This window comes from Mauremys mutica, chromosome 1, assembly GCF_020497125.1.
Source record: "Mauremys mutica isolate MM-2020 ecotype Southern chromosome 1, ASM2049712v1, whole genome shotgun sequence".
Taxonomy (NCBI): Eukaryota; Metazoa; Chordata; order Testudines; family Geoemydidae; genus Mauremys; species Mauremys mutica.
Window position 1 is genome coordinate 223,356,495 of NC_059072.1, and position 27,322 is coordinate 223,383,816.

The 27,322-nt window shown below is 41.4% G+C and overlaps 1 protein-coding gene across 5 annotated transcripts in view; it reads right to left on the reverse strand.

Moving 5' to 3' along the window:
* The window catches only part of CNKSR2 (connector enhancer of kinase suppressor of Ras 2), a 362,143-nt gene that overhangs the window by 15,775 nt on the left and 319,046 nt on the right, over nucleotides 1-27,322 (reverse strand). Inside the window, exon 21 of one of the 5 annotated variants that reach the window (XM_045012275.1) lies at nucleotides 2,437-3,573. The exons of the other annotated variants lie outside the window; for them this stretch is intronic. Within the exon in view, the coding sequence (XP_044868210.1) occupies nucleotides 3,569-3,573 (5 nt within the window). The 3' untranslated portion in view covers nucleotides 2,437-3,568. Of the gene's footprint in view, nucleotides 1-2,436; nucleotides 3,574-27,322 lie in introns of those variants that run through there. 5 annotated transcript variants of the gene reach the window in all.

The following is a 27,322-nucleotide window of genomic DNA, read 5'->3' on the forward strand; positions in this document are numbered from 1 at the left end:
TTTTTTTTTTTTTTTGAAGTGACTCACTGGGAAAATTTTACATAGTGAACGAGGCTCTCTTGTCAATTTCCTATTTCTTTTCTATGCTACATGCTGAAATTAGTGCTTAATTTTGATGCAAACTGTTAAAGTGAAATAAACATTGCATTCACCATTACCATTTCCCCTGCAAGCTTCCTCTCATTCTCCTCAGTTGAGGGACAAAGTAAAACCATGCCACCCTGAAAGATAGTTGAAGTATTCAGGGGACAGTGCAAGTGGAGAGACGGTTTGTGTCACTGTATAAATGGGGGCACTGACACTTTTAAATGGATAATGATTTCCCTATGGATTAGTCCAGCAGCAACCATTTGGAAGCAGTTATTTCTTCAGCAAAACATTCTTTTCATAAACCTAAACTGTAAGGACACATGATGTTGCAAAAGGTTAAATGACAAATGGTAGGGACAGTTGGACATAGCTACATTACTCATCAGTCCAATTCGAGCGACACTCACTCTTGTACAACAGCAATATCTGTCAAGGTTTATAGGGTTGGTACCTAACTAAGTTTGAATAGAGTACCTATTCCTAGTACATCACCTGTTCACTGAAAACAGGAACCCTACTCCACAGGGATAGTAAATGTCATATCTGTTATGCTTTACTTCCCTGGAAACTACAACACAGGGTGAAATTTCCAAAAGCGTTTAAGTCCAATTTTCATAAGCGTCTAAGTCACTTAGGAGCCTCAAATCCATTTTCAAAAGTGTCTTAGGCACTTCTGAAAATTGGACTTAAGCGCTTTTGAAAATTCTACTCATAGGTTTTATTTAGAACATGTCATATATGCCGATGTTCTTGCAGATTTCCTGATAAAGGCACTGATTAGACCTCAGACTAATTAATCTGTACCTTAATTTACATTTTACTTATTTAAGGCATGACATTGCAAGATGTAAAGCTTGTCAGGTGCTGAATGCCCTCAACGCCACTGTAGTCTGTTCTCCTCTAAGTACCACCTAGGACTGGGCCCCTACATAGCACCTTTGGTAACAAAATCTAAAACAACAACAAAAATTTAACAAAAATCTTTACCACAGATTTCTTATGCAATTAAATGTTCAGATGCTGAATAAACTTTTGAACATGGAACGTGTACACTTTAACAAAAAAACTTTCTCCCAGAATTGGTACCGTAATCATGATGGAAGAGACATCCGTCCCATATCCATTAGGAAGAATACGTGCACGCATTCCCATAGGAAACGGAGTAACAGAGCTTATGGACAAAGGGTATGCAGAGGCAAAGCTGGGTAATTTGCCAATGAGTAATATAGATTTTTTTATTAAGCAGAAAATAATACCTTAAAAAACCCTAACCTAATGAATAAATCAATTGTCTTCATTAAAGAAACGTTAACTGCCATTTTCCAAACTTTATTTTAAGGCATACAGAAAAAATATTTGACAAATGTGTATGGAATTAATGTCATGGGCTGCTAATTGCAGCCCTTTGGAATCCCTCTCAAAAATGGTAATGCTCATTCAATACAGTCTGTGAGAGGAAAAAATGAAGCTGAAGTTAAAATGCACAGTGGGGCAGATATATTAGCTCCTTCTGGCCTTTGGCAAAAGCAGTAAATGAGCCATCAGTGGAACCCAAAATGGCAGCCAAAGGACATTTTAGATTCTTATCTTGGCTTCTGGTACTCTAATTCATTTCCAAAACATTTCATTTCTAACTAATTCTGGAGTTTAATGACAGGATGCAAAGCACTGGTTCAGGTTGCAGGGCATTCCAGCAAGGTTTTAACAATAAATCTTACAGGTTGCAGAATCTTTATGCGCTTAGCACTGATTTATCGACACTGGCAGAGGCAAGTATTTCAAAGGCAACATTATATAAAGAGATGAATTTTGCCTCTCTCTAGTGTTGGAAAGAGCAGTAAATTATATTTAAAAATCAATTCCTAAGGATACGCAATTAATAAAAACATGGTGGGTTCATCTGTTTGGTCAACAGGCAAAAACTGTATCAATGTACAATTTTGTAAACAACAAGTAACAGTGGGCATACTTTGCTATAATAGGCATGTTCAGTTTCTTGATTGGTAACAATTAAAGATGTCAAAATCATGTTGTTAAATATATAGATTGACTTGTGAAAGGCCCATTAATGTTAAATGGAAACACAATATGCACACTGATGAATATCCAACTAGCATATATGTCAGAGTATACAGGATTTTTATTTTATGAAATTAATATTAAAACTATTATAGTTTTGTTACTGCTATAAAGCAGAGAGATGCAATTTTATTCACTGCACAATTCTTATTTGTGAGGAAAAAAGCATAGTCTACTTATATATAAAAGGGAAATATTTATATATAACTATATATATATATATAATTTTATTGGTATTAACAGAATGCAATACCATACATTGAGCCAACAGAAAGAAAACATTTCAAAATACATTTTTAAAAGTATCTCTCCATAAGATAATATGAAATATCAAGTAAATAGCATTGACATTATTACAATACACCCGTAGCAAATATATAAAGGAAAATCCACATTCTAATCACAGAGATAGAGGCAAACATTAACTCATAGGGGAGCCAGAACATAATGATAAATAACAATATCAGAATCTACTTTGAGTGACATCCAGACAAATACTGGCCCCAAAACAACCCCATGGAGTGCGAGTGCTATACAGAGAATACTTGACGCCTGTTCTGTGAGGCAGCATCACTCACATGTAAGTCCTAGAAGATAAAGAGGATTTGTAGATTGTATCTGTGGAGTCTAATAAATCCCAACATGAGGTATCTTCTCCATCACTGTCATCCAAATCAGTTTCAGTGTGCCCTCTGATAATTCATTATAAATCATTAAACATATATTAAGTCTCCAAATAGTCGGTATACACCTTGACTTGGAAGAATACGCTTAATTTAGTATGATACAGCAAGTTAATTTCCTTCACTTATGTGAAGTACACTTAAATTATATTAGCTTTCTCTGCTTTGCCTGAATGAAGTCACTGAAGTCCATAAAAACAACAGGATTTTATAGTTACCATAGCTGATCCCTCTTTAATTCCTTGAAGTCTGCAGAACACAAATGTGTGTCATCAGAGCCCTTCCCCTGCCATGACCCTCTTCCCCTTCTGTTCTCCTATGCAGGGGGCAGTATTTTCTGCAACTGCGCTCCATGTAGACAGGATATGATTTTGTGCCTAGTCCCATTGTGGAAAAGATGCATTCTTCAAAAGACTGGTAATAGGTCTGCCCCTTTAACACTTTTCTGGAGTCCCCATATCCAGACATTTGGTTGTCTATGCTTTAAAATGTCTGTTCTCTTTTATAAACATCAAAGTTATTCAAGAAGAATTAAACTTTCTGAACGGAGGCCATTAGGTTGCTTGCAAGAGGCTGAAGTTGAGTCTCCGTCGTGCCAATTCTCTCCGATCTAAATTCTCTAATCATTAGTTTATCAATCTGAGTCCAATCAGTTCAGTGCCAAGAGAAGAGGATCCGATTTGGCATGGAGAGGTTCTATCAACTCTCGCAGTGTATTAGCCTAATATGATAAAGCAGTGATACAATATGATGAAAGAACTGTGATGTGCCATTATTTCCATATCATATTAGTATATTAGAAATACCATCATGCAATCTTGATACAAGAGAAAATAGCAAATATGACAAGATTTTCATAAGGTTTTAGCACTACAGTGCTTTTCTTGTCTGCATGCATGTGTGAGCCCAAGGACATGGCACTGTTTTGGTTTTATACTACGATCCTTCAGAAATTTCAGTTACTGGTGCACACAAGCTACGTATGAGTGTGCTGTTTTGCATTTTCAATTTGCATAGACACTTTAAAAAACAGAATGAAGACCAATTAAAAGGAGATCAAATAAACTAATGTATATCTACTTCCTCAGTGTAGTCTGGTTTAACCTGGATTAGCCCATTTGGTAAGCACTGGGAGAGGTCATGGGAGCGAGGGGGGAGGAGAGAGGGATCCACCTCAACCCCCCTGAATGTACAGGGCATACACAAACATGTCCTACCAACAGCTAATTATGAAAGAGCAGAAGTGGTGACATAAGGAGATCTGGCTCATTTCACTCTCCCAACTGGCAATTCAGTATTGTGAAGTTATGAATGGAAGATCAGAAGTAGGGACAGGCCATTTCATTTTACCTGACGTTTGAACATATGATGTTAGTGTGGGTTCAAACATCATCACACTCTTGAAACTTATTGGGTCTGTGTTCTTAGAGGGGAAAATACTAGCATATAGTAAAATTATATAATTAGGGTTAAAACAGTTGCTTCAAAAGCCAGGCTGGCATAAATAGATACCATGTCTATTTTACTATATGCTGTATGTATTTTTATACACACATACATACACACACATATATACATATACAAACAAGTTTTGCTTTTTAAATTTAATCATTCTGGGAAAGTGCCCCTGGATTTAAACTACACAGAATAAAAAGGTTTGTGAATATAATCTGGCTTTACTAATATAGCCAAAACGTAATTTAATTGGTGAGGTTCACCCATCCCTTTTCAGGGAGAATGTTTCCCCCCCAAAAGAGAGCACTAGGATGGGAAGAGGTGACAAGATCAGGAAGTTCCCCTTTTACACTTCAGTGTATAGCAGATCACCAGGGTTGAATTAACAGAAAAGAGCTACTACCCCAAGAATGGAAGAGAGATACTAACAGAAATCCTGGATGGAAAGAACGATAGGCCCATTTAGTTCATCTCCCATCTTCTCAAAGAAAAAAAGCATCTCTCAATAGGTATAACACTTAAATGCTTTGGGGCTCCACATGGAGCTGTATTCTATCCTTAAATTCTTTGATAGTACTATTTCACAACTAGCAATTGTGCAAGCTATTCTGCATGCCAAAGCAGAGGAGGAGAGAGGGGGAGGAGAACAGCTCATATAACAATAACCCGAGTATTGAAGTCTATAGGAGTTCTTACATAATCTATTGTCTAAAATAAGGAACACTTACCCTGCCGCATTGCAAGTAGTAAAAAAAGGCAGATTTCAAAACTCGCATGACTAACAATCCATTTTGATCAGGTATATTAACCCAGAATCCACTTTACTTCTGCACACTACAGGCTGATTTTGATTGTGTGTGTGTGTGTGTGTGTGTGTGTGTGTGCGCGTGTTTTTTTGGGGGGGAAGAGGTTGCCTGCGGGGGTGGGGAGTGAGTGGGACAGAAAAGGGAAACTTTTTCACCTTTGAGCTTGTTTTAAAACATTATGTAATATTTTCAAGATTTAAAAATAATATTCACATGGTCTTTGGTCTGCTGGGAAGAAGGGGTTAGGAGAAGGATTTCCATAGGAGTCTGAAGAATCTGCTGTATCTGTATTGCACCATTAGCTCTGAAATCTCACATAACTGGGTTCAGGATGTTAAGGAGAATGCTTCATTTTCCTGACGTTTTACCAGAAATAAGTTGACTCTTTGGACTTTGTCAAATGCAGCAGGGTTCACTTACATTACGACAAGGTTGCATTAACTACTGGATATCTAAAACCAGTTCTTTTATGTACCCTAAGTAAGATGGCTGGGAAATCCAATCCTTTTATAGGAGGGCCTTCCATGTTGACTGTGTCCCCCTTTTTGACTGGCAGAATGCACCATGGCCTTCTCTGGTTGGTGGCACTGGCACAGGACATTTTTATGGAGCTACAATCCAATTACATTTTGGATTAGAAGGTGACAAATTCCTCAAAGAACTTTTAGCAAGAAATTCCTGTGAAGAGACTATTCAGTAATGTTTTAACAGGTATTGTGGTAATACCATCATGCAATGGTAAGTTCCTTTTTTGTCATGCTTTAGATCAATGTTTCCCAAACTGGGGTTGCCGCTTGTGCAGGGAAAGCCTCTGGCAGGCCGGGCCACTTTGTTTACTTGCCCCGTCCGCCAGGGGAGGCTCTATGTTTTTTGCCGCCCCAAGCACGGCAGCGAGGAAGCCTTTGGCGGGGTTTCTGCGGGAGGTCTGTCGGTCACGTGGATTTGGCGGCGGTTCTGCGGGTAATCTACCGGTCCTGCGCCTTTGACGTACCCGCTGCTGAATTGCCGCTGAAGCCGCGGGACCGGTGGACCTCCCGCAGAAACACCACTGAAGGCTCCCTGACTGCTGCCCTCATGGTGACCGGCACGCCGCCCACCTCTGGCTTGCCACCCCAGGCATGCGCTTCCTGTGCTGGTGCCTGGAGCCGCCCCTGCCGTCCGCAGCTCCCCCTGGCCACGGTTTGCCACTGCAGGCCAATGGGAGCTGCTGGAAGCGGAGGCCAGTATGTCCCTTGGCCCGTGCCACTTCCAGCAGGTCCCATTGGCCTGGAGCAGCGAACCGCGGCCAGTGGGAGCCGCGATCGGCCGCACCTGCGGACAGGGCAGGTAAACAAACTGGCCTGGCCCACCAGGGGCTTTCCCTACACAAGCGGCGTCCCAAGTTTGGGAAACACTGCTTTAGATCTATTATCACAGTTCCACTATTAGTTATCCACAGTGCACTATTATAGATGTGTGAATATATTGCAGTCCTATTTACCCGCTGGCTGTTTAAAGGCAAAAAAAAGTGAAAACTCATTTTTATAATTGTTAAGCATAAAGTTTAAGCATAAAGCATAATTATTAAGCATAAATTATAAACTCATTTTATAATTATTAAGCATAAAGTAGTAAAATTTATTTTACTACTTTACAGTAATTGCCTTTAAAATCACAACAGATGCCAGAGTATAGCCCTGTATTAATAAGAAATATTGTGCTAACTGCATTATGAAGTGTTCATAAATGTCAGCTTTTTGTGGCAGGCAGTGTATTACGTTATGATACATGGGTTGCTTAATTTTCTTTTTGCAAATCATTCACAAACTGAGTCTGTATTCTTTTTTCATAGCATTTGCCAAATAATTTATACAAAGAAGTTTCAGCCTATGAGTTCTATGTGAACAGTTCACTTTGGTTATTGCTATTCGTGGTGTGTGACTGATCACCAAAATCACTTTATTGCTTCTGTTGCCTTGCAAGAGGTCAGCTTTTTAGAAACAGGAGATCAAATGACACACAATGAACAAGTAATGGACTTTTTGAATGAATAAACATTATGAGATTTGCAAACATTTTGACAATTAAACCAGCTGTAGTTCACATATAACAATTAATATAACCCTATGAGAGACAGTGAATTGATCTGATCATATTTATTCATCAATTATTAAAACAGTTCTAAGGGCAAATGACTCCCCTAAAGTGGTTACACAACCAAAACTGCTTGCTAGAAATCTTTGAAGATTCCTACAACTACTGGAATAATGTAAGAAACGTGTGGTAGTTATGCATGTGGGCCAGTCTGCAGGAGTGGGAGGTCCGGTCCATATCAAAAGTGGCTGCGAGAGAATGAATGCACAGGATTGTATACGAACCCAGTGAATAAGACAGAAGGTATGTTCAGTCAGGTCCCTTAAATAGTTTGGAACATCACAAATTTTCCAAGAATGACAAAAAAGAAAACAGAAGGTGAGCAGAAGATTTCCATCTGTGGGAAATGATTGGGAGTCACACTCAATAAGGGAACTTACTGAGACATCAGATTTTAAAATGACTTCAGTACACAGAGTTCGAAATGAAGGGAGGGATGTATAAGGTGAAAGCCATCATGCAGCATTGCCTCTCTTTTCCCCTGTGAGAGTTGCACACAGAAATGAGGGCACACCAGCAGTCATTAATGAGCAGCTAACTTGAGAGAAGCCTCACTTTGATCTGATTTTTAACAAAACACATAATACATTACTGCAGTCTTCTGGGAGCACACCTTTCAAATGCAGATGTTATGTATTTTAATTTCTAAACAGATTACAATGAATGGTAATACCTTGCTTCTGGCAAATTTCCTTATTAACAAAGAAGTCTACGGAGTAATAGCAGGCTTATAGAATTTCCTATTCTTGGAGTAAATACTTAATTTGCAGAAAAGCAAGTCTCTGAATTCACACTTTATAGTGAAAACTACTGAAATACTAATTGCACCTTACATCTGTTTTCTCTCAGTTAGCAGTGTGTCAGTGTGTATATGTATTTCTAGCTACATATTCACAACACAAACAGAGATAGCACTCTGACAGGGGATTCTGTTCATCATCTGTTCCAATAATTTAACCATATTTCTAGTACATTTATGTATATGCATTAAGAGCCAAATCCTGTGGCTTGAGTAACCAGGCTCTGACCTAGCAATGAATACAGACTTTGGGAAAAGAAACACACACACACACACGCCTCCCCCCCACCCCTGAACTGCTTCACTGCTGCTTCTGCAGCTCTAGGGCTGCTGTAACTCCCTCTCCACTGGGGGAAACAGTCAGCATGTCTGAGTATTTTGTTTGAAAAGCTATTCTGACACGTCTAAACTCTTCTTAATGAATGCTGGCAGATTTATAACCATTCATTTTTAAGAGTGGAAAGCCATTGCAATCTTCAGGCTTGTTTAGGTCAAACAGATTCTTGCAGAGACAAGGGGGAGCTGTCTGGTACTTGCACAGGAGTAAATGAATGAGGAAGGGCTTTGATGACACAGCTAACACTGCCTTTCAATACCCCATCAGGAGAATTAGCATACTCCAGAGAAACACATGCTGCAGAACATCAATGAGTTGCTTGGAGAATGAGTCTTAGATGATAAGGAAGTAGTGGGTCACAGGAGTCACACAGCTCTGGATAATGCTTTATAGAAAGATGCTACTGCATTAAATGGTAAATGAATTGACCTTGCCCAGATGGATCAAGGAATGTGGAACATCCACTGCTGAATTATGAAGGAACATACTATCTTGCATATAGCAAGTTCCATTCTTTCCAATATTACCTGTCTTTTTAGAATTTTCTGTATCCTTATTGAACTAAAAATAACAAAATAAGAATACCAAAAGGGAACCCACTAAAACTTACAATACTGTGAAAAACAGGACTTATCTTGCAAAGCAGTGAGGGTAGTGGTTATATTAAGAAATGTATAATCATCATTTCTTCTTGTATAAATTAAAAAATATCTCCTTTTCCTTTTTGTGGAGACAGAAGCAGGAAAGAAATCATGGGTCTGGCTCAAAACACGGTGATCCCCAGGGAGACAGCCTTGTCTTGTTCATTTTTTACTGAAGTGAGGTTACTAAATGCTTTCTTTTTTACATAAACAATCATTGATTCCTTCTGTACTCCCATATATAGTTTATATCTCCAGAATGATTTGGTCTCCCTCTCTATCTTTCAATAGCAAAAAGCTACATTAGAAGAATTTGAGAGTTGCAAAATGAAGCCCTCAGAAAACCTGGCAATGCCAAAGTTAAGGTTGCCTGTGTAAACTTAACACTATATGCTTGGGAATACACATTGCAAAACAGCATACTACTTTTTTCCACGTGACTCCTGCCTTATTCAGTATGCGGGTAGGTTATTGCTCTGCGAGAGTGAAATTCATCCCTGTGCAGAGCATCACACAAGATCTATGCACCATTTAAGGCCACAAAAAGGACCTAAGTAGGACTGCAGTGGGGATTAGGCCTCGTGTTGGCCTTCTGCACAGGGTGAATTTCATTCCAAATTAGTGATTGATATTTATTTTTATCCTTATTGCTCAAACTGTAGCCTCCATGTCTAATAGGCTGCACACCGTCCAATAACCATACTAAATGAGGTAGGTGTCTTGCAGACCCAGACCTCATTTACACTTCAGCCTTGCTTCCTTCAATATAAGCTATTTTATATAATGGGCAGAAATGTTTTTGTTTTACTCTCTCTGTTCCTGAGAACAGCAGAATAGTTTTTGGTTGATTGCAGGGGAGCCCCTTGACTTTACTGGTCATTTATGAAGGTTTTATCAATTGGATAACTCACCAGCCCCAAACTGGACTAAACAAACAAGGATGTTATTATAAGCAGAGCAATAGTTCTGCCATTGCTAAGAGACCAGCTTTCTATTTAAAGCCCGATTCTCCTAAGTACTGTAAAACCTACACCCAATAAAAGGTAGGGATAGCTGGAAAACAACAGTTGCTGTTCATGAAAATTTCAAGGTTTAAAAATTTGGTTTTGCACCAATGTTAAACAAAAATGTGACCTTTTGAAAATATTCATGAAAAAACACATTATTTCTCTCTATGAACAGCCAATTGCCTGGAGTTTGGGCACTCACCTGGGATATGGGAGACCTGAGTTCAAGCCCCTGGTCCGCCTGAATCAGAGCAAAGACTTGAACTTTGGTCTGTCACATCCCAGGTGAGTGCCCTAATCAATTGGCTATTCAACGGTCTCACGCTCTCAATTCCATACTGGACCTGACAAACCTTCCAGATGAAATTTTTGCTGATACGAATACGTTTCCACAAAACATTTTGATTAGACTAAATGGCATTTTTTGACTGAAAATAATTTTGTCAGAAATTTTTCAATCAGCTCTAAAGATTGGGTGCCTACCATGCATTATTTACAGAGATTATTATTGGTAGAGGTGCAGAGTTCTTTTCCATTTTAGTGGGGCTTCTACTTTCTTCTCAGAATTATAAGGATTCCAACATTTTTTGTTTATTTTATGTCCTCCCATCCTCAGCTGAACAGGTTTGAGTTTGGGGCAAGAGACTATGTTGGGAGCATGGGAGGGGTCGTCTTTATGCAAGACCAGAGCATTTAGTAACTTCTCTAAACTAGCATAGATGATTATTCCTAGATTCAGGAAGCCAGCTAGTTGGGCAAATAAAAACAGCGTGATTGCATAGAGTTTGGCAAATGTTCGTTATTTGTATAAATTTGTATACATAAAGTTATAGACTTTATTCTTTCCAGGAGGAGTGGGGTACCATGTAACTGGAAGAACAGGTGCAGGAAAGAGGGAGCATGATGATGTTCATGTATATTTACATATGCAGAAAGAGCACAAGATGCTATTTGGATTCTAGTTGTCCCTTCTCTGTAAATGGTGAATTCATAGAGTGATTATTTATCTTTCTGTATATTTCTGTACATTCCGTCCTCTAGATTCCTCTAGCAATGACTTATGTATTTCAGTTTAATTATTCTCACTTATGAGAATTCCAGATTATACACAAAAAGTAGTGGTTCTCAAACTTTTGTACTGGTGACCCCTTTCACATAACAAGCCTCTGAGTGTGACCCCCCTTATACATTATGCTGCCTAAAAGGGAGGTAGTGGTGTAAAAGGTCTCTAAAAGCCCTGTTCTGCCCCCTGGATCAGCTCAGTACCAGGAGGGACTATACTGACTTAAAGCCATTTCAAGTCCTCCCATACCTTAGGCTGAAATTCTGTGTTGTTGTCAGGACCCTGGTCTCACACCCAGACCCACCTAGATTTTCAGGCAGCAGCTGTGGCTGTCATGCCACGTTGATGCATTGGATTACCAGCAAATTCAGTCTTGGGTGGGCTGGATACCAGGGTTTTGCAACCTGCTTCCTGATTGGCCATGTGGTCTTGGTCCTGATTGGCTGGTGACTATATATAAACTTCCTGCTTCCCTTCAGCCTTGTCTGAACGACAAGCTTTTTCCCACTAGTTGCTGCTTGGACCCACCTGACCCTGCCTTGCTGCTACGCCTGACTCTGTCAGCTGCCTTGCTGTCTCTTCCCCTTGGACTGGATCTCCTGGCGATCAGAACTCTTGCACAAATTCTGACCACTGATCAGGACTTCCTTTTGACCTGCCTGACTCCTGAGCATTACAACATTACCCTTTGATCTCCTCCTGGTCTTGCTCCTGCTCCAAGGAAAGGGGCATGAAAACCACATGGGCAGCATCGCTGGTGCCCACCAGAACATCAAGTCCCTAGGAGCAGATCACCCTCCTACAAGAAAACCAAGCCGTATGGGTCATGGTGGACTGGCTCCAGGCAAAACCCTCATCCTTCAGAAATGGATCATAGAGATGCAAATGGGAATGCCTTATCCAGCCTCATGGTTCGCACCCCGTCAGTATCCGAGCCCATGGTGCCTTTACTGGAGCATTATGGTGATATCTGCAGCAAGTTTTGTGGTTTTGTAAATCAGTGCAGGGTCCTATTTATGTTGAGGCCCCATGTCTATGTGATGGACCAGGCTGAGGTAGGCCTGGTCATTAGCCTCTTCACTGATGAAGCCTTGGAGTGGGTATCTCCTCTGTTAGAACAGGATCATCCTCAATTGGCTATTTGGGACTCCTTTCTGAGGGCTTTTGGAATGATTTTCAATGATCCTAAGAGGCCCTCATTGTGGAGGCTGCCTTATGGAGGCTCTGTCAGGCAGGGATCACCAGCGTCATATGTGGGTTGTTGCCAATGCCTGGCAGCAGATATGGCTTGGAATGAACTGGCCCAGGTACATGAATTTCAGCAGGCTTGAGTAATGAGATAAGAGATGAACTAGCCCACATGACCCACCCTACCCCCCGGACTTGACACCTCTATTGAACTTTGTATTCTGAACGACACTCAGCTTAGTGAGTGGCGACACGATAGGAAAGAGGATCCAGTTCATATCCAGGCTCCACCTGCAACCCCCAAGCCTGAGCCCACATAGATGGACTTGGCATGAGTTTGGCTGGACCCTTCTGAACAGGAACACTGGTGATGAGAGAATTTATGATTTTTCCTGAGGCTACATGGGCCACGTAGTATCTGCCTGGCAAAAGCCACGAACTGTATAGCTTTGGGAAACACCCCTGCCCAGCCTCAATAAGACGGGGTTAAGCTTGTGTTACATAGAAAACTCCAACGGGCAAGGTCTTCTAAGCATTTGCCCCACCACTTTGAGATCATCCCCTCACTTGCAGCTCCAGCTACCACTCTGAGTTTAGAATTCCAGACAAGCTGTTCCCATCCAGTGGGCTTTGACTCTAGGGCAGGTGATAATTTCATGGACACCATTGTAGCCCAAGGCTGCTACTGACCTGGTCAAGATAGTCAATGGCTCACTGTTTGCGTCTAGGTCCCAGAACAGTGGTTTCCTGACTGATGGAAGCAGTAATTGGTGACCACCATAAACTCTTCAGTTTAGCCAATCTGGTCCCCATACTTTCCTGTCATACTTGGAATCCTCTGCATGGCCAAGCATGACCCAAGTATCTCCTGGCAGCAGCAAATTTTGATGTTTAGCTTGGAGTACTGCTGAACCAACTGCTGTTTGGCCCCCAAGCTGAAGCTTTCAAAATCCCCACCCAGACACCCCACCCAGGCTTCAGGTGTGGTGGAGGGGTCAAGCAGCAAAATGGGCTTCCTTACTTCTAGGGTCAGCTGTTTCTCTCCCCATGAGATATCAGGATTTTGCAGATGTGTTCGAAAAACAGAACGTTTAGACATCCTGCCCACCTGTTGTGAATACAACTGCCTGATGGACTTGCAGTCCAGTGCTAAGATACTGTTTGGGAGAATATACTCTATAAGGAATATACTCATGAGAATCTAAAAAAGGTTTTGTCCCATAGTCCACCTCCCCAGCTGGGGCCCCCATCTGCTTTGTAGAAAAGGATGGATCTTTGAGGCTGTGCATTGACTATCGTGCCCGGAATAAAATAATGTGAAATCGATATCTATTACCCTGATCATGGAACTCCTAGACTGAGTAAGAACAGCTGGACATTCACCAAGCTGAATCTCAGGGAAGACTAAAATCTAGTCAGGATCTGGCCAGGAGATGAGTGGAAAACCACGTTTTGAACATGATATGGCCATTTTGAACAACTGGTGATGCCTTTTGGCCTTACCAACATGCCTGCCACTTTTCAGCACCTGATCAATGATGTTTTGTGGAATATGTTGGATTACTATGTGGTTGCTGACCTAGATGACATTTTAATCTATACTGAGGATCAACCCATGCATGAACAGCACGTGAGCAACATATTAGGAAGGCTTTGCCAACATGGACTCTATGAAAAACTGGAAGACTGTATCTTCAAGCAACCCACTGTAGAGTCCAAAGGAGTCCATACAGATCCCTTGAAGGTAGAAGTGAGCCTTGATCTGGCAAACTTTTATAGGAACTTTATACGGGATTACTCTCAAATTCTGGTTCCCATAACCTCCTTGGTCAAAACCCAAAAAATTTTTCTGGATGGCAGAAGCCCAACGTGGTTTTGAATGCCCGAAAAAAAATGTTCACCATTGCTCCCCTCCTCAGGGACCCCAACCTAAGTCAGCCATGCATTCTGGAAATTGATGCCTCCAACGTTGCCATCAGGGCATTGTTGTCCCAAATACAGAGTCTCCAGAAAGAGCTCGATCCCTGTGCATATTTCTCATGAAAACTCTCCCCCGCTGAATGTAATTATGCAATTTCAGATAAGGCGCTGCTGGTCATCAAGATGAAAACTGGAGGCACTACCTGGAAGAGACAAAATACCCTGTGCAGGTGTATACCAACCATAAAAATCTGGAGTGCCTGAGCTCTGCTACAGCTCTGAATCAATGACAATTAAGCCGAGCTCTCTTCTTCTCAAGATTTGATTTTTACTATCACATACTGCCCTTGCACTAAGAATGGAAAAGCTGACACCTTCTCCAGAAAACAAGGTCATGTCAGTGATCCTAAGGAATCTCATGTAGAGTCACCCTGTGTTCTGAAACAGCATCACTTCCTCGGAGGATCACTGCTATCAGATTCAATGGCAACCATATATTCTGCTCTTCAAGATGACTCTTTTGCCCAGAGGCTCCTAACCCCTGATACCAACCCCCTGGCTGAAGTCACACAGAAGGACAGACTTCTTTACCTTCAAGGACTTATGTCAGATCATGCAACACAGCTGTGTCCCTATAAAGGTACCTCAAGCTAAATCCTTTGGGATGCTAATAGCTGCTGAGACCCTGCAAGGCGTTGGGCCTGGATCACCATGGACTTCATTGTCAAATTCCCCTAATCCAAAGATTGCCGTACTATCCTAATAGTGGTGGGCCAGTTTACAAAGATGGTATACTTCATTCCCTGCACACAACTCCCCACCGCTGAGGATACCACTGTCATGTCATCTCACCACCATGGCCTCCCAGACCACATTACTTCAGACTAGGGATCCATTTTCATAGTGGGACAGCAGATGCAGCTATCATGTAATCATCTTGAGACTGGCCAATCCAGCCGCACACTAGATCACCAATATATAAGTCCTTACCAGATCTACAGACAAATCAACCCAGTAACCTTCAAGCTTTAGCTTTCACCATCCCTGAACATGCATTCTGTATTTCATGCTTTCCTCCTTAAACCCCTCTCTGAGAATCCTTTCTCTTACCCAAAACAGCCCTCCCACCAATTCAGATTCAGGGACAAGAAGAGTATCTACATCGATTGGGAAAGAGCAGACCTGTGAACCAGCTCACCATGTACACAGCTCTGGAAAAGTAAATGACTTCCAAAGGGCACACTCAGATAAACCAAAGCCTGTGGTGTTCTGAGGTCACCCCAGAGTGGGGTAATGTCAGGACCCTGGTTTCAAACCCCAGTCTCAAACCTAGGCCCACGGGTTTTCAGGAAGCAGCCTTGGTCATCATGCTACACCAGTGCACTGGATTATCAGTAATGCCTTATTTAATTTGCAATATTGTGGAAATTGCAGATCCCACAAAATTAGGCTTCCATGGCAATTTTGTCAGCCCAGGGTGGCTGGTGGCTGGAGTCCCACAGGCAGCTCCACACATGGTGGCGCTCCTGCTATCCGCCCTGAGTGGCTGGCAGCTAGGGCTCCCACTCTCAGCTCCCATACAACTGGCAGCCCTCTGTCAACACTGCTGTCAGCCCCATGCATTAATGACTGTAATATAGTTGCAGCAAAATGTCGGGTTATCAAAAAAATTAGCAGACATAACATAATACTTGAGCATTTATATTGTTCCAACACATTTTTCTTAAATAAATAGGTCATCTCTGACTTTTCCAAATTACTGCAATTAATAAAGGTCCATGATTACTTTCCTGTGATTTTCCATGGCTTGTTCCCACCTCAGCTGCAATTATTTGACAATCATCCCACGATTCAAGCAGGGCCTTAATTATTAGGGAATTCATGGACTTGGCTGGGCCAGCTTCTTGCATTCATTGACCTGCCTTGTGATTGGCTAGTGACTCTATATATACACTTTCTTCTTCCGTTCTGGGCTTGTCTGAGCTATGAAGAGCCACAGCCGGCGCTAGACTTGAGCAGACTAAGCAATTGCTTAGGGGCCCAAGCAGCTCGGGGGAGGGGAAGGGGGGCTTATTAATTATTAGTATGTGTGGGGCCCCAAAATATTCCTGCTTAGGAACCACAATGGGCTAGCACCAACACTGGCCACAGCCAGGGAGTACTGTGGTGAGTAGGCACTGCAGGAAGTACTGCTCATGGAATCCAGAGTGACAGTACCCTATGACCCTCTGATTGGCTAAGCCCTATATTTAACCATGGAGGTTGTCCCAGGAAGCTGTTTGGGCAACCACAGACTTCAAGGCCTGCTGCAACTCCAGACCTCACCTCATCTCCTGATCTCTAGTCTCTGATCCCAGCCTGACTCTGACACTGATTCCTGTCTTGTAATTCCAGGCTTGGTATTACCTCTGATCTCTGGTCTCCAATCCCAGCCTGATTTTGACCCTGACTTTTGCATATTGAATCCTGCTCTAGCAATTCCTCTAACCCAGTGGTGGGCTGCATGTGGCCCATCATGGTAATCTGATTGCGGGCCGTGAGACAGTTTGCCGACGTTGACCATCCGCAAGCACGGCCCTCCTGCAGCTCCCAGTAGCCGCAGTTCACCGTTCCCGGCAAATGGCAGCTGTGGGAAGCAGCTACTTAGAAATAAATCAATATCTATGACAAACAATGCAGTACATAGTTTTCTGTTGGACAAAATTTTTTGTCTTTGATCTGCACAAAACATTTTTGATAGGGACCACCTGAAAATTTGATAAACATGAGTAATACTGGTACTTTGTTTTTATTATGGATGACAACATCACACAAAAGTGAGAAGAGCATTTGAGTAGTATTCATGCACTCCTAACAGTGGCAATTTAAAACATTATATCGTGATGTAATGCTGCAATATTTTATGATGTAAATATAATACATTTCAGCTTAGAATCCCAATTCTTCCTTGTGGACCAAACAACCTCCTCCTCTATTCAATCTCCATTTTAAAAGTTGTTTCTTTCACAAAGCCTGTAAACACTGGTCCACCAATGTAAAGCCCCACTCAAGACTAACCTTCAGTGTCTGATGTGTGTCTGTGTATTGTTTTTGATTTACTGACAGAATTAAGTAGGGGATGAAGGATAGAGTTCTAGATGGATGAGGCCCCGTAACTGAAAGAAGGATTCTCAGCAGTGAAGAGCCTCGGCTAAAAAGATAGAGAAGGGCCAAGTCTGGAAAAGCATGGGATTTAAGTGACTTTAAAGTTAGAGGAAAGGTAGAGTGAGACCATAAGGAACTGTGAAAATCAGGTTGACAATTCTGAGCTGAGTGTGGAGATGCAAGTCAGTCAAGGTGGGCCATCATGGTCCTATTTCATGAGTAATCTTGGTCTATCTTTACAACTCATTTTGCACTTCCTGGAATGTAGAAAACAGAGATGCAGGAAGCCCATAAAAATGAAATAATTAAAAATGACTAGAATTTCTAATCTTGTTTGCAATTAAGTACAACTCATATTCAAGAGTAGGAATTATAGTGTAGCCTGGACAAAGGCAAGAGAGGTAGACAGATGGGAACAAGTGGGATCAGAAAATGAGCCAAATGAGATAATGAGCTAGAAGTCACCTACATGGGTCCAAAGTTAAAGGTAGGTACTAATAAGATGATCCAGAGGGAGAAAAAAATATGGAGAAGAGAGCCAAAAAGTCCTGTTCTCAGCGAAGAACACAGTTCCAGAGTTAGTGTTCTAACTGAACCACACAGGGACTGGCTTTCCCCACAACTCAAAAATAATAACAGAATATAAATAGATGGTCTCAGACTTCCTGAGTGACCAGGCACAAATCACTTTATCAGTCTGTGCCTCAATTCCTTATCACATTATGGGAATAATACTTTATTTCTCTCTGACCTATTTAGATTGTAAATGCTTTGGTCTGTCTGTACAGTACCTAGCAAAATGAGGCCCAAACTTGGTTGGGGGCTTCTCAGCAATAGTGAAAGATAAATAACAAAACAAGCCAATCAGAAAATAGATTATATATAAAATAATATGTTTGAGAAGCTGTATTTTTGTATATAAACAGTATGTAATATACACTAGTTTGTTTATTATTGCCCTGAATTGGAACATCGTGCTTAGGTATGCTGAAAACATAAGCTATATTACTGTCAAGAGAGATTCTTCTTTAGTACAAGGATGGAAACCTGTGATTTTTGGAGCAGCAAGTAATATGTTCTGTTTTTTAAATATTCCTTTCCTGATGACTCTATTGTCCCTAGATTGTTGTATACTCTCTGATAAATATTAAGAGTAAGTTTGTTTCCTTGTAGTCCCCTGTTAATCTGTTTATAGCCATCTGCTGTCTCTTGTTTTATCCTTAGATTATAGGATTTCTGGGTCAGGAACTGTCTTTTTGTTCTGGTTGTACAGCGCCTAGCACAACAGGGTCCTGGTCCGTGGCTGAGGCTTCTAGGCACTATGGTAATACAAATAACAACTAGATAACTAACCAAATCTCATTCACAGATTCCTTCCTGAGCTGGGTGCCCCAAAGTCCCTCCAGGACATGCTGCGTCCTGTTTCACTTTTCTATCTCCATTATATCCATATTGAAAGTTAAAGAGCTGCACCTCCAACTACTGGCTAGAACTTCAGTAACTTTACGCTGATACCTGCTAACCAAGTGAGTCAATGGAAGAACCCTGACACATTGTTATACACTCCATATCACCCGTAACCAGAGGATTATGTAGGCCTCAATCCAAGATCAATCAGACTATTTATGTGATTAAGGTAAAGCAAGAAGGTACTATCAAAACAAACAAACAAATCCTCTTTCTAGTCTCTCTTTTTGTGATTATGTTTGCTGAACTGTTACAATGCATGAAAAGGAATTTTCAGAAGCTCATCCAGTTGAGAACTTTGGATAGGCACGTTCAATATGCTGCATAAAATAGCATAACAAGATTCTGCTCTTTGAAATCTAGTATTAATTTGTTTTGTGTAAATGTATGGCAGAAATCTCTTTTCCTGAGTGTAAAACAAAGTTGCAGTTCCACCTTGAGGTGTCTACAGCATCCTAAAAGCCACTCCTAGTAATACCGTAGTTGGCTATTAATTCTGCAGCAGTGAATTCATTAACCACTTGGGCATTTGAAATAGAGAATTAATGATAGAATGTTGTGCACCTGGTAGATATTGAAAGGGCACATTAACATCTGATGAATTTTGCTTTCGCGTTTTATGAGAATAATTATATTTACACTACTGTCTTACATAAAAAGGTTTAACATAAAAGAGATGCGTCTGGCATGCTACATATTCCAAAATTTTATAATTGTTCAAATAAAAACTAACAACTAATTTCAAAGCTCTTAGAAAGTTTGCGTGTTTATTTTATACTGAGTACATCATCCGCCAAATATTGCATTCACCAGCGTAATTAGAGAAAATCAGAGTTGAACAGAGACTTCATTAGGGCAAGGGCTCCTCTTACAGGAATCCAGTGTTGAAAATGTCAGACGATCCCTAGTGGATTACAACTGAATTTAAAGATAGCAACAACCAACAGATTCTAAATTATTTCAGTCTCTGCAAGTCTGAATAAAAGTGATTTTTTTTGAATTGGCTACTATCTTTTCTAGCTTGCTAAGCAAATACATTTACATACAACTGAACAGAAAAAAGCGAAACAACAAAAACAGCCTTATGTCATACAGTGGATTAACCCTGCTCTTGGTTAAATACCTTTACAATCACAAAAACTGCTATTTATTGAAAAAAAAATGGCAATTTTTTTCATAAACCAACAGCATGCCACAGATGACCCTCAGGAATCACAAGGTTTCACAAACATACCATAGAACTCAAGGGAAGAAACCTCTGCTCAAGAGTCTGACTGAGATCAGCTTCCATCCAACTGCCCAACCTTTGAACCAAGTGCAGTCGAACTACCCCAGCCCTTTGGAATGCTCTTTCTTGAGAACTGGTGTGCCTGACACATACCTTCTTCTCTTGGGGATGGATTCCCCTCACAGGAGTGTTCATAATGTTTAAAAAAAGATCCTGACTAAATTCTTCTCATTCTAGAGGAGACTAGAAAAGGAGAATCCACTCCTGTGAGCTCTGCTCTCAGGGACCTTTAAATCAAGGTACAAAGACAACAGAGTCTGAATTCCCCGCCTAAGACTGAGCCACGGAAAACCAATCTTTTTTTTCTTCCCTGAGCATTTATTAAATTCAGCTCTATAGAAGGATTGCTTCCTGATAGTTCAGCTATGATGTGGTACTCACCCTACTGAATCCTATATTTCTGTATGATGCCAGCATTTATTTACTTAAAGTAATTACGATTGTTTGTAATGAGATGGGGACAATGCAGAGTTAAAGTGTAAAAATCCCAATTTCAGGTATTCCTTTAGCTTTTCTGTATTTGCAGTAGACAGGTTTGACCCTGGCCATCTGCACTGGGTTCTTCCCTAGTGTGAAAATGACTCAGAGTCAAATGAAGCTGATGGGTGGGAGTGCAGAGACCAGCTGCTGTGTAAGATTATAGGCTCTGGCCACAGGGAAGTCATGAAAACATTTCTGAACCATGAGATTTTCCCCTGGAGGCTCCATATTGTGACCGACTGTCCTTCTGCATGTGAACTGTAGGATACTGGCAATGACAGACAAGAGGGTCATGATAAGAATGATGGAAGGTGCTACTCTCACTATGTGCGCTGAGCAAACTGCTTCCACAGCACTCCAACTTCTGTCATCTGGGACTGCATGATCGATGTTATGGTCGCAGACTTGGATCCTCTGCCTGGCTGCATTTTGACACAACTGTTAGAGTAACAGGATGCCCAAAGCCAACTATATTTTATACTTTAACAAGAACAAAACAACCCAAAGAAAGTCCAAAACATGAATGTTTAATCAGGATATTTACTTCACACAGATTTCTACTGTGAACACTTAAACTTCATACAGAAAACCTCACGTACAGACAGTCAAAACTTCCCTAAGGAAAATGATATTTAAAATGTTTGAATTTTAAGAATTTGAAGTTTTCAAGGTATTATGCTATCTACTGTAATCTTTAACAAATATGCTCTGTTTGCACTAAAAAAATAGGTATGATAAATTCAGTCCTTACGTGGGGTTCTTTTTGGTTATCCTTATAATATTTCTGTTTTTAGATCAGATGTAGAAAGGGGCTAATTTGTTTCTTCAAAGTGGATTGTACACAGTAACATAAAAAAATCTTATAGGTGGAAAGGGGCAGTGCTTCAGCAAACTTCTCATCCAGCCTGTAACAGCCTTGGCCCCAAAGACCCCATTTAGGCTGTGGTACTGCTGGTCTCAAATCTCAATTGTGTGGGCAGAGTTGGTCTCCTTGGTGATGGAGAAGTCAGCTGATCAGTGAAGGAGGGAAGGAAGAATTACATTACATAGCTCCCTGAAGAAACTCACAGGCTGGAGTCAAGTGCAGCCCCTGAATTCAGCAGTGATAAAGCCTGCGGCTCATCAGCTGCTACCTTACCATATGTGTTGCCATAGCAATCTGCTAGGAAACAGGGGACATATTTTAAAATAAAATTAATGATAAAAAGCTCAAACTAAGTATTGGTACCAAATACCAATGAAAGGCTTAGCAGTATCACTCTGCATTCCCTAGGTTAAGCAGGGGTAGAAGTGTCATGAAGGCAATTATCTCAAACCCGGGACTAGGGTGAACATCAGGTTGTCCTCCAGAGACTCCTACCTGACGGATTAAGGTTCAACATTCAGAGGCTCAAAAGAAAATGGTTATTTCTCTATAACCAGAGTCTGATGGATGTAAAGCAATCCTAGTTTACAAAAGGGCTTTAAAGATGGGGAAGAAAAAAGTGTTCTGAAACTCATGAAAGGGACGTCTGTAAAAGACAGCTGCCCTCAGAAGTTGCCAGGTAACAATTACCTGCCCTAAGACTATAGCCAGGAAATGAAAGTTTGTTCTGATGATGTAAGGCTTCTGGAGTATCTTGTGTTTGATTAGTTAATTGCATTATGACCCTGCATGAGGGTAGTTCTGGAGTAAACTAGATTTTTCTGGCTTTGTAATTTAGGTATTTTCATACAAAGACCTTTCTTTGCTCATTTACCATTAAGTTTACACAAGTGCATTTCACATCAATACAGTCACAAAAAAAATCTAGGAAATCACTAATGAAGAAATATATTAACATGTATACCACCCACCTAACCACACAACAGTAGAGCCCCGTGTGGATACAAAATCTGCATCTGATCCGCAAAAATGCTCTGAGCATAGCTGCATCCGCAAATACACTCCACACTCCAATTCAGTAGTACACTCCATACTCCTGTTCTAGGCACAGCATACTCCCTTCTCATTTATTCACAACCAATTATTCAGAATCAAACAAATCCCCAACCACATATTTTTTAACTACATTTTTGTCTATCTAGTTGCCTCTACCCCTCATCTTCAATCTTTCAAACATTCTTTTCACACTGCCTATACACAAACTTCAGCTTTGTTTCTTTCTATGAAGTCATACTCATTTGCTTCTTATTCAAATCACTTCCCACTAGTTTCCTCCTTTGCACCTACTATTCCTATTGTAAAATATACGTTTCTAAAAATCAAATCAATGTCCTAAAAAACTGAGAACTGCACAATCAGAGTTAAGGTTGAATAATTTTTTTGAATAAGTAATTGGATGTGTGAAATATATTGTTGAGTCTGTGGTATTTTCTTTTACATCAGACTAGCTTATGTCTGACATTTAATCTAGGCTTACGTGGACCCACACTTTGAACAGTCTTGACCAACCCATTTGCTATCTAGAGAAACTCAAAGGAAAAAATTAGATTTCAAATTTAGACATGAAAACTGAGTCACGTGTAACAGCTGCTAACTCCTAAACTACTGAAAACATTTGCTGATTTATAACATTTCAGAAAACTATTTCTCCACTAAGAAAGTTGTAAGTTTGGTGGCAATACATTCATTATTTTTCTAGGTTTCAGAGTAGCAGCCGTGTTAGTCTGTATCCGCAAAAAGAACAGGAGTACTTGTGGCATCTTAGAGACTAACAAATTTATTTCAGCATAAGCTTTCGTGGGCTACAGCTTTCTATGCATCATAAGGGATTTAATTCCCACTGTAAGCGCAAATTTCAATGCAACTTTAAATAACAGAATTGCTACTGATGCCTCCATAATCAACAACGTCTCTGGTCTCCCAAATACTTTTATTCCAAGCACACCGAAGGGGATTCTGCAAGTCTTCACCTCATGATGGTAGTATCGGTGCTACAAATGCACAAGAAGTAACTAGATTCAAAAACAGTCTTATTACAATGTATTATTCATATCTACCATAAAGGAGGTGCGGAAAACCAGGTTGTCTTTGAAAGAGGGACAAAAGTAAAACATTTAGAAACCCAAGAAGTTCATGTCATCCATTTATAATACCCTTGCTATCATTTGACACATTTTTTTTTGGTACGGAGTTAATTACACCAAAGGGTAATGAAGTTCTGTTTGTACTCTTATTTTATTTTCCAAAATGTATCTCAAACAGATGCATCCTGAATGTAAGGCTCTTATGAAAGGGGTAGGGGTTCTCAAACTTTTTGTCTTGGTGATCCCTTTCACACAGCAAGCCTCTGAGTGTGACCCTCCTGAGAAATTAAAAACACATTTTTATATTTAACACTATGTTAAATGCTAAATTTAAATCTTATTGATTAAAATGAATTTATCTTTCTTTTCTCATTGCTTTTAAATTAAGACTAAAACATTTTTATCGAATTATTGTTATAAGCAGAAAAGGTATTTTTTTAAGTAGAATTTTACTTTAATACTTGACAGCAATTAATCATGAGAAGCAGCCAAAAATCAGTGAGCTGGCTGATGCTGTTTATTTGGCATAAGACATTTTATTCTTGGTGTTGTTTTAGAAAGTGCGCATCTGATGTCGTTCTTCCCATGAAGCCAGTTTTGAGATTTCATCTTTATTGTGAGAAGGCTGGAGAATCCACTCCCGCATTTGTAGGTAGTGGGAAACGGCAGAAGGACTCAGGGCCATTTCAGACACTGGTGGGTATTCACTTGCAACTGAGCACCAGAACTGGTTTGGAGGCAGCTGTGTGAATTTTGCTTTCACGTCATCATCATTAGGGCCCTACCAAATTCATGGTCCATTCTGGTCAATTTCAGAGCCAGAGGGTTTTCAAATTGGTCAATTTCACGATTTCAGCTGGTTACATCTGAAATCTCATGGTGTTCTAACCGTAGGGGTCCTGACCCAAAATGGGATCATGGGGAGGGGGTCCCAAGATTGCCACTCTCACTTCTGTGCTGCCTTCAGGGCTGGGCTAGAGAAGGGTCCCTGAGCTGGAGGTGGGTAGGTGCCAGGGGTTCCTAGCTGCTAGTCCAGGCCAGTGGTAGATTAAGGCAGGGGCCCCCAGCCAATTTGTGGGCCCCCAAGAAGAAGCCCAGGGGTGGTAGCCCCTACCCGGTCACCCCGAGTCCCGGCAGGAGCCATCGGGGAAGAAGCCCCGAGCATGGGCGCACTGAGCTTGGCTGCAGCCGCAAAGGCTGAAGCCCTGAGCCCCAGATGGAGACACGGGAGGCAGAAACCTCAAGCCTGAGCTGCCCTAAGCCCCAACTGAAGCGGGCGGGGGGGCACGGAAGCCCCGAGCCTGGGCTGCCTCGGCTGCAGCTGCCAGGAGCAGACGTCCCCAGTCCTGGAAGGAGCCGTGTATGGAGCCGCACAGGAGTTGCAGGGGTGGGTGGATGGGGGGAGCCCGGAGCCCAGGATGCCCCGGCTGCAACAGCCAGGAACAGAAGCCCCCAGGAGGAGCTGCTGGGGGAGGAAGCCACAAGCTCGGCACACAGAGCTGCAGCAGGAACTGTGGGGGGTGGGTGGACGGAAGCCCAGAGCCCAGCTCCGGGGCTGCTCCAGCGCAGAAGTGAGGGTGTACCACCTTCATTTTTGTGCTGCCTCTTGAGATGGGTCTAATCTCCCCACCAACAGTGGCCATGCAGGGGAAGGACAACTCCTGTCCCTCCCCAGCCTGGCCAGATTAGCGTCTAGGACCCCCAGGCTCCCAGCAGCATGGGGAGATCAGATTTCACGTGGAAGGGCCCTAATCATCATTGATCATGCGACAAACTGTTCCTGTGTGTGAGTATCCTTAGTAGGTAACTGCTCGGCTGTCACACTGAAAGGGTTCTTCACCAGGGAATCAAGTGCTTGTGGTAGTGCTGGGAAGTAGCATGAAAACTCTTTGTGAAAGTGCTCTCAAGTCAGCTATCAGTGAACATCGGAGAGCCTATCAATGTTGACTTCCCCCTCTTCCTCGCCGAATGAGGAAAGTGTTGGAAATGTGCCGTATCTGTCTGCGTCCCACTTTCTGCACCACAGATCCAACTTCATCTGGAAGGCTCTCATTTTATTAGTCAGGTCTATTCATGTTGAACATTTCCCCTGAAGCGACAGATTGAGGTCATTAAGGCTATCAAAGATACCAAGTAGGTATGCCAACCAGAGAAGCCATTTCTTCTCATTGAACTTTTTGTTCAGCTCTTGTTTCTCTTTTCACAGGAAAAACTCCACCATCTCTTCACGAAGTATAAAAGCGCGCTTTAATGCACGGCCCTTAGAAAGCCATCGGATTTGAGTGTGGAAAAGCAAAGCTTCATATTCACCACCCATTTCATTGCAGAGCTCTCAAAAGAGATGACTATTCAGAGCACGTGCTTTAATGTAGTTCATTGCTCATACAACACCACCCACCACAGCATTAAGGCACATTGACAGTGTCTTTGCACTAGGACTTGACAATTAAGTCCACAATGAATGACAATCGCATTAGGTGACACACACTTTATTTTCTGCTGAAAGCCAGACCATGCACCCATCATGGCTGGAGCACTGTCGGTACAGATACCACAAAGATTTTTCTACTCAATGCCACTGCTTTCAAAAAAAGGCGTTTACCTTATTGAAAATGGTCTGTGCTGTTGTGGTTGTTTCAAGTTGTTCACAGAATAATAACTCATCCTTAAGATCCTCGGCATTAACACACCATACGAACACTATCAATTATGTGCAGGTAGTAACATAAGTAGTTTCATCAAGTTGCAGGCTGAACATACTGAAAGCCAAATGTTTAATTTTGCACACAACTTGTTCTTCGATTTCTTCTGACAGCTCATATATTCTGTGTTTAACAGTATCATTCAACACAGAAAGTAAATTAAGCTTTTTGGCAGTATCATTGCCAAGCATAAGAGACACAATATCTTTGCATGCTAGCAGAACAAGCTCCTCACCTATCGTATGTGGTATTTTGGCATGGGCGATTCATAGCGACACAACATAAGAGACCTCCACAGCAGCGGACGTTTGCTGTCTAGTTTCAAGGTGTCGCTGCAGTTTGCATGGTTTCATCAGTCCAGCAGAGTTTAATGTAAGACTCAAGATACTTCCATTTTTTAGCGGTTTTAGCAGTAGAGGTGGCCATTATTTTCAGGAGAAAATATGCGCCTGTGTGTCTGACTGTTAAATAATAAAGTTTTTCTTCAGCTGCTGAACAATCAAGCCCTCTAATGGTGTCTTAGTCCCAGGGCTAGCCATAGGAAAAATGGTGCTTCTATTTGGTGCACTTTCTTGGAAGTGGAACAGGCTGCAGGTGCAGTGGAGTTGGGCTGGAGGGGTTGGGCCTCACAGTTCACAACTCCCACTAACCAGTTTGAGAATCAGTGTGCGATAGGGTGTACCAGAACTGTGGTGTCTGTGGTTGGGAATTTATTTTCCTAGGTTACTTTATGGTATTTGATGCACTTTATAATCTGTTTGACTATTGTCAGTGAATGAATGGGGGTAATTATATCTTTTACAAATGATGCATAAAAATATTTTCCTGTAGGTTATAAAATACTATGAGCATTTGATCAGATTAATCTGAATAGTTTTTCAAGAAAGCTCCCATAACAGAAAAGCCTACTGGAGTAGGATCCAGTTGGGAACCAGAGCTCCCAATGTCTTAATTATTTGCTAAATACGGACAATATCATCTGTACCCCACATGACAGCACTATTACCTTCCTGTCCTAGAAAGCTTAACAA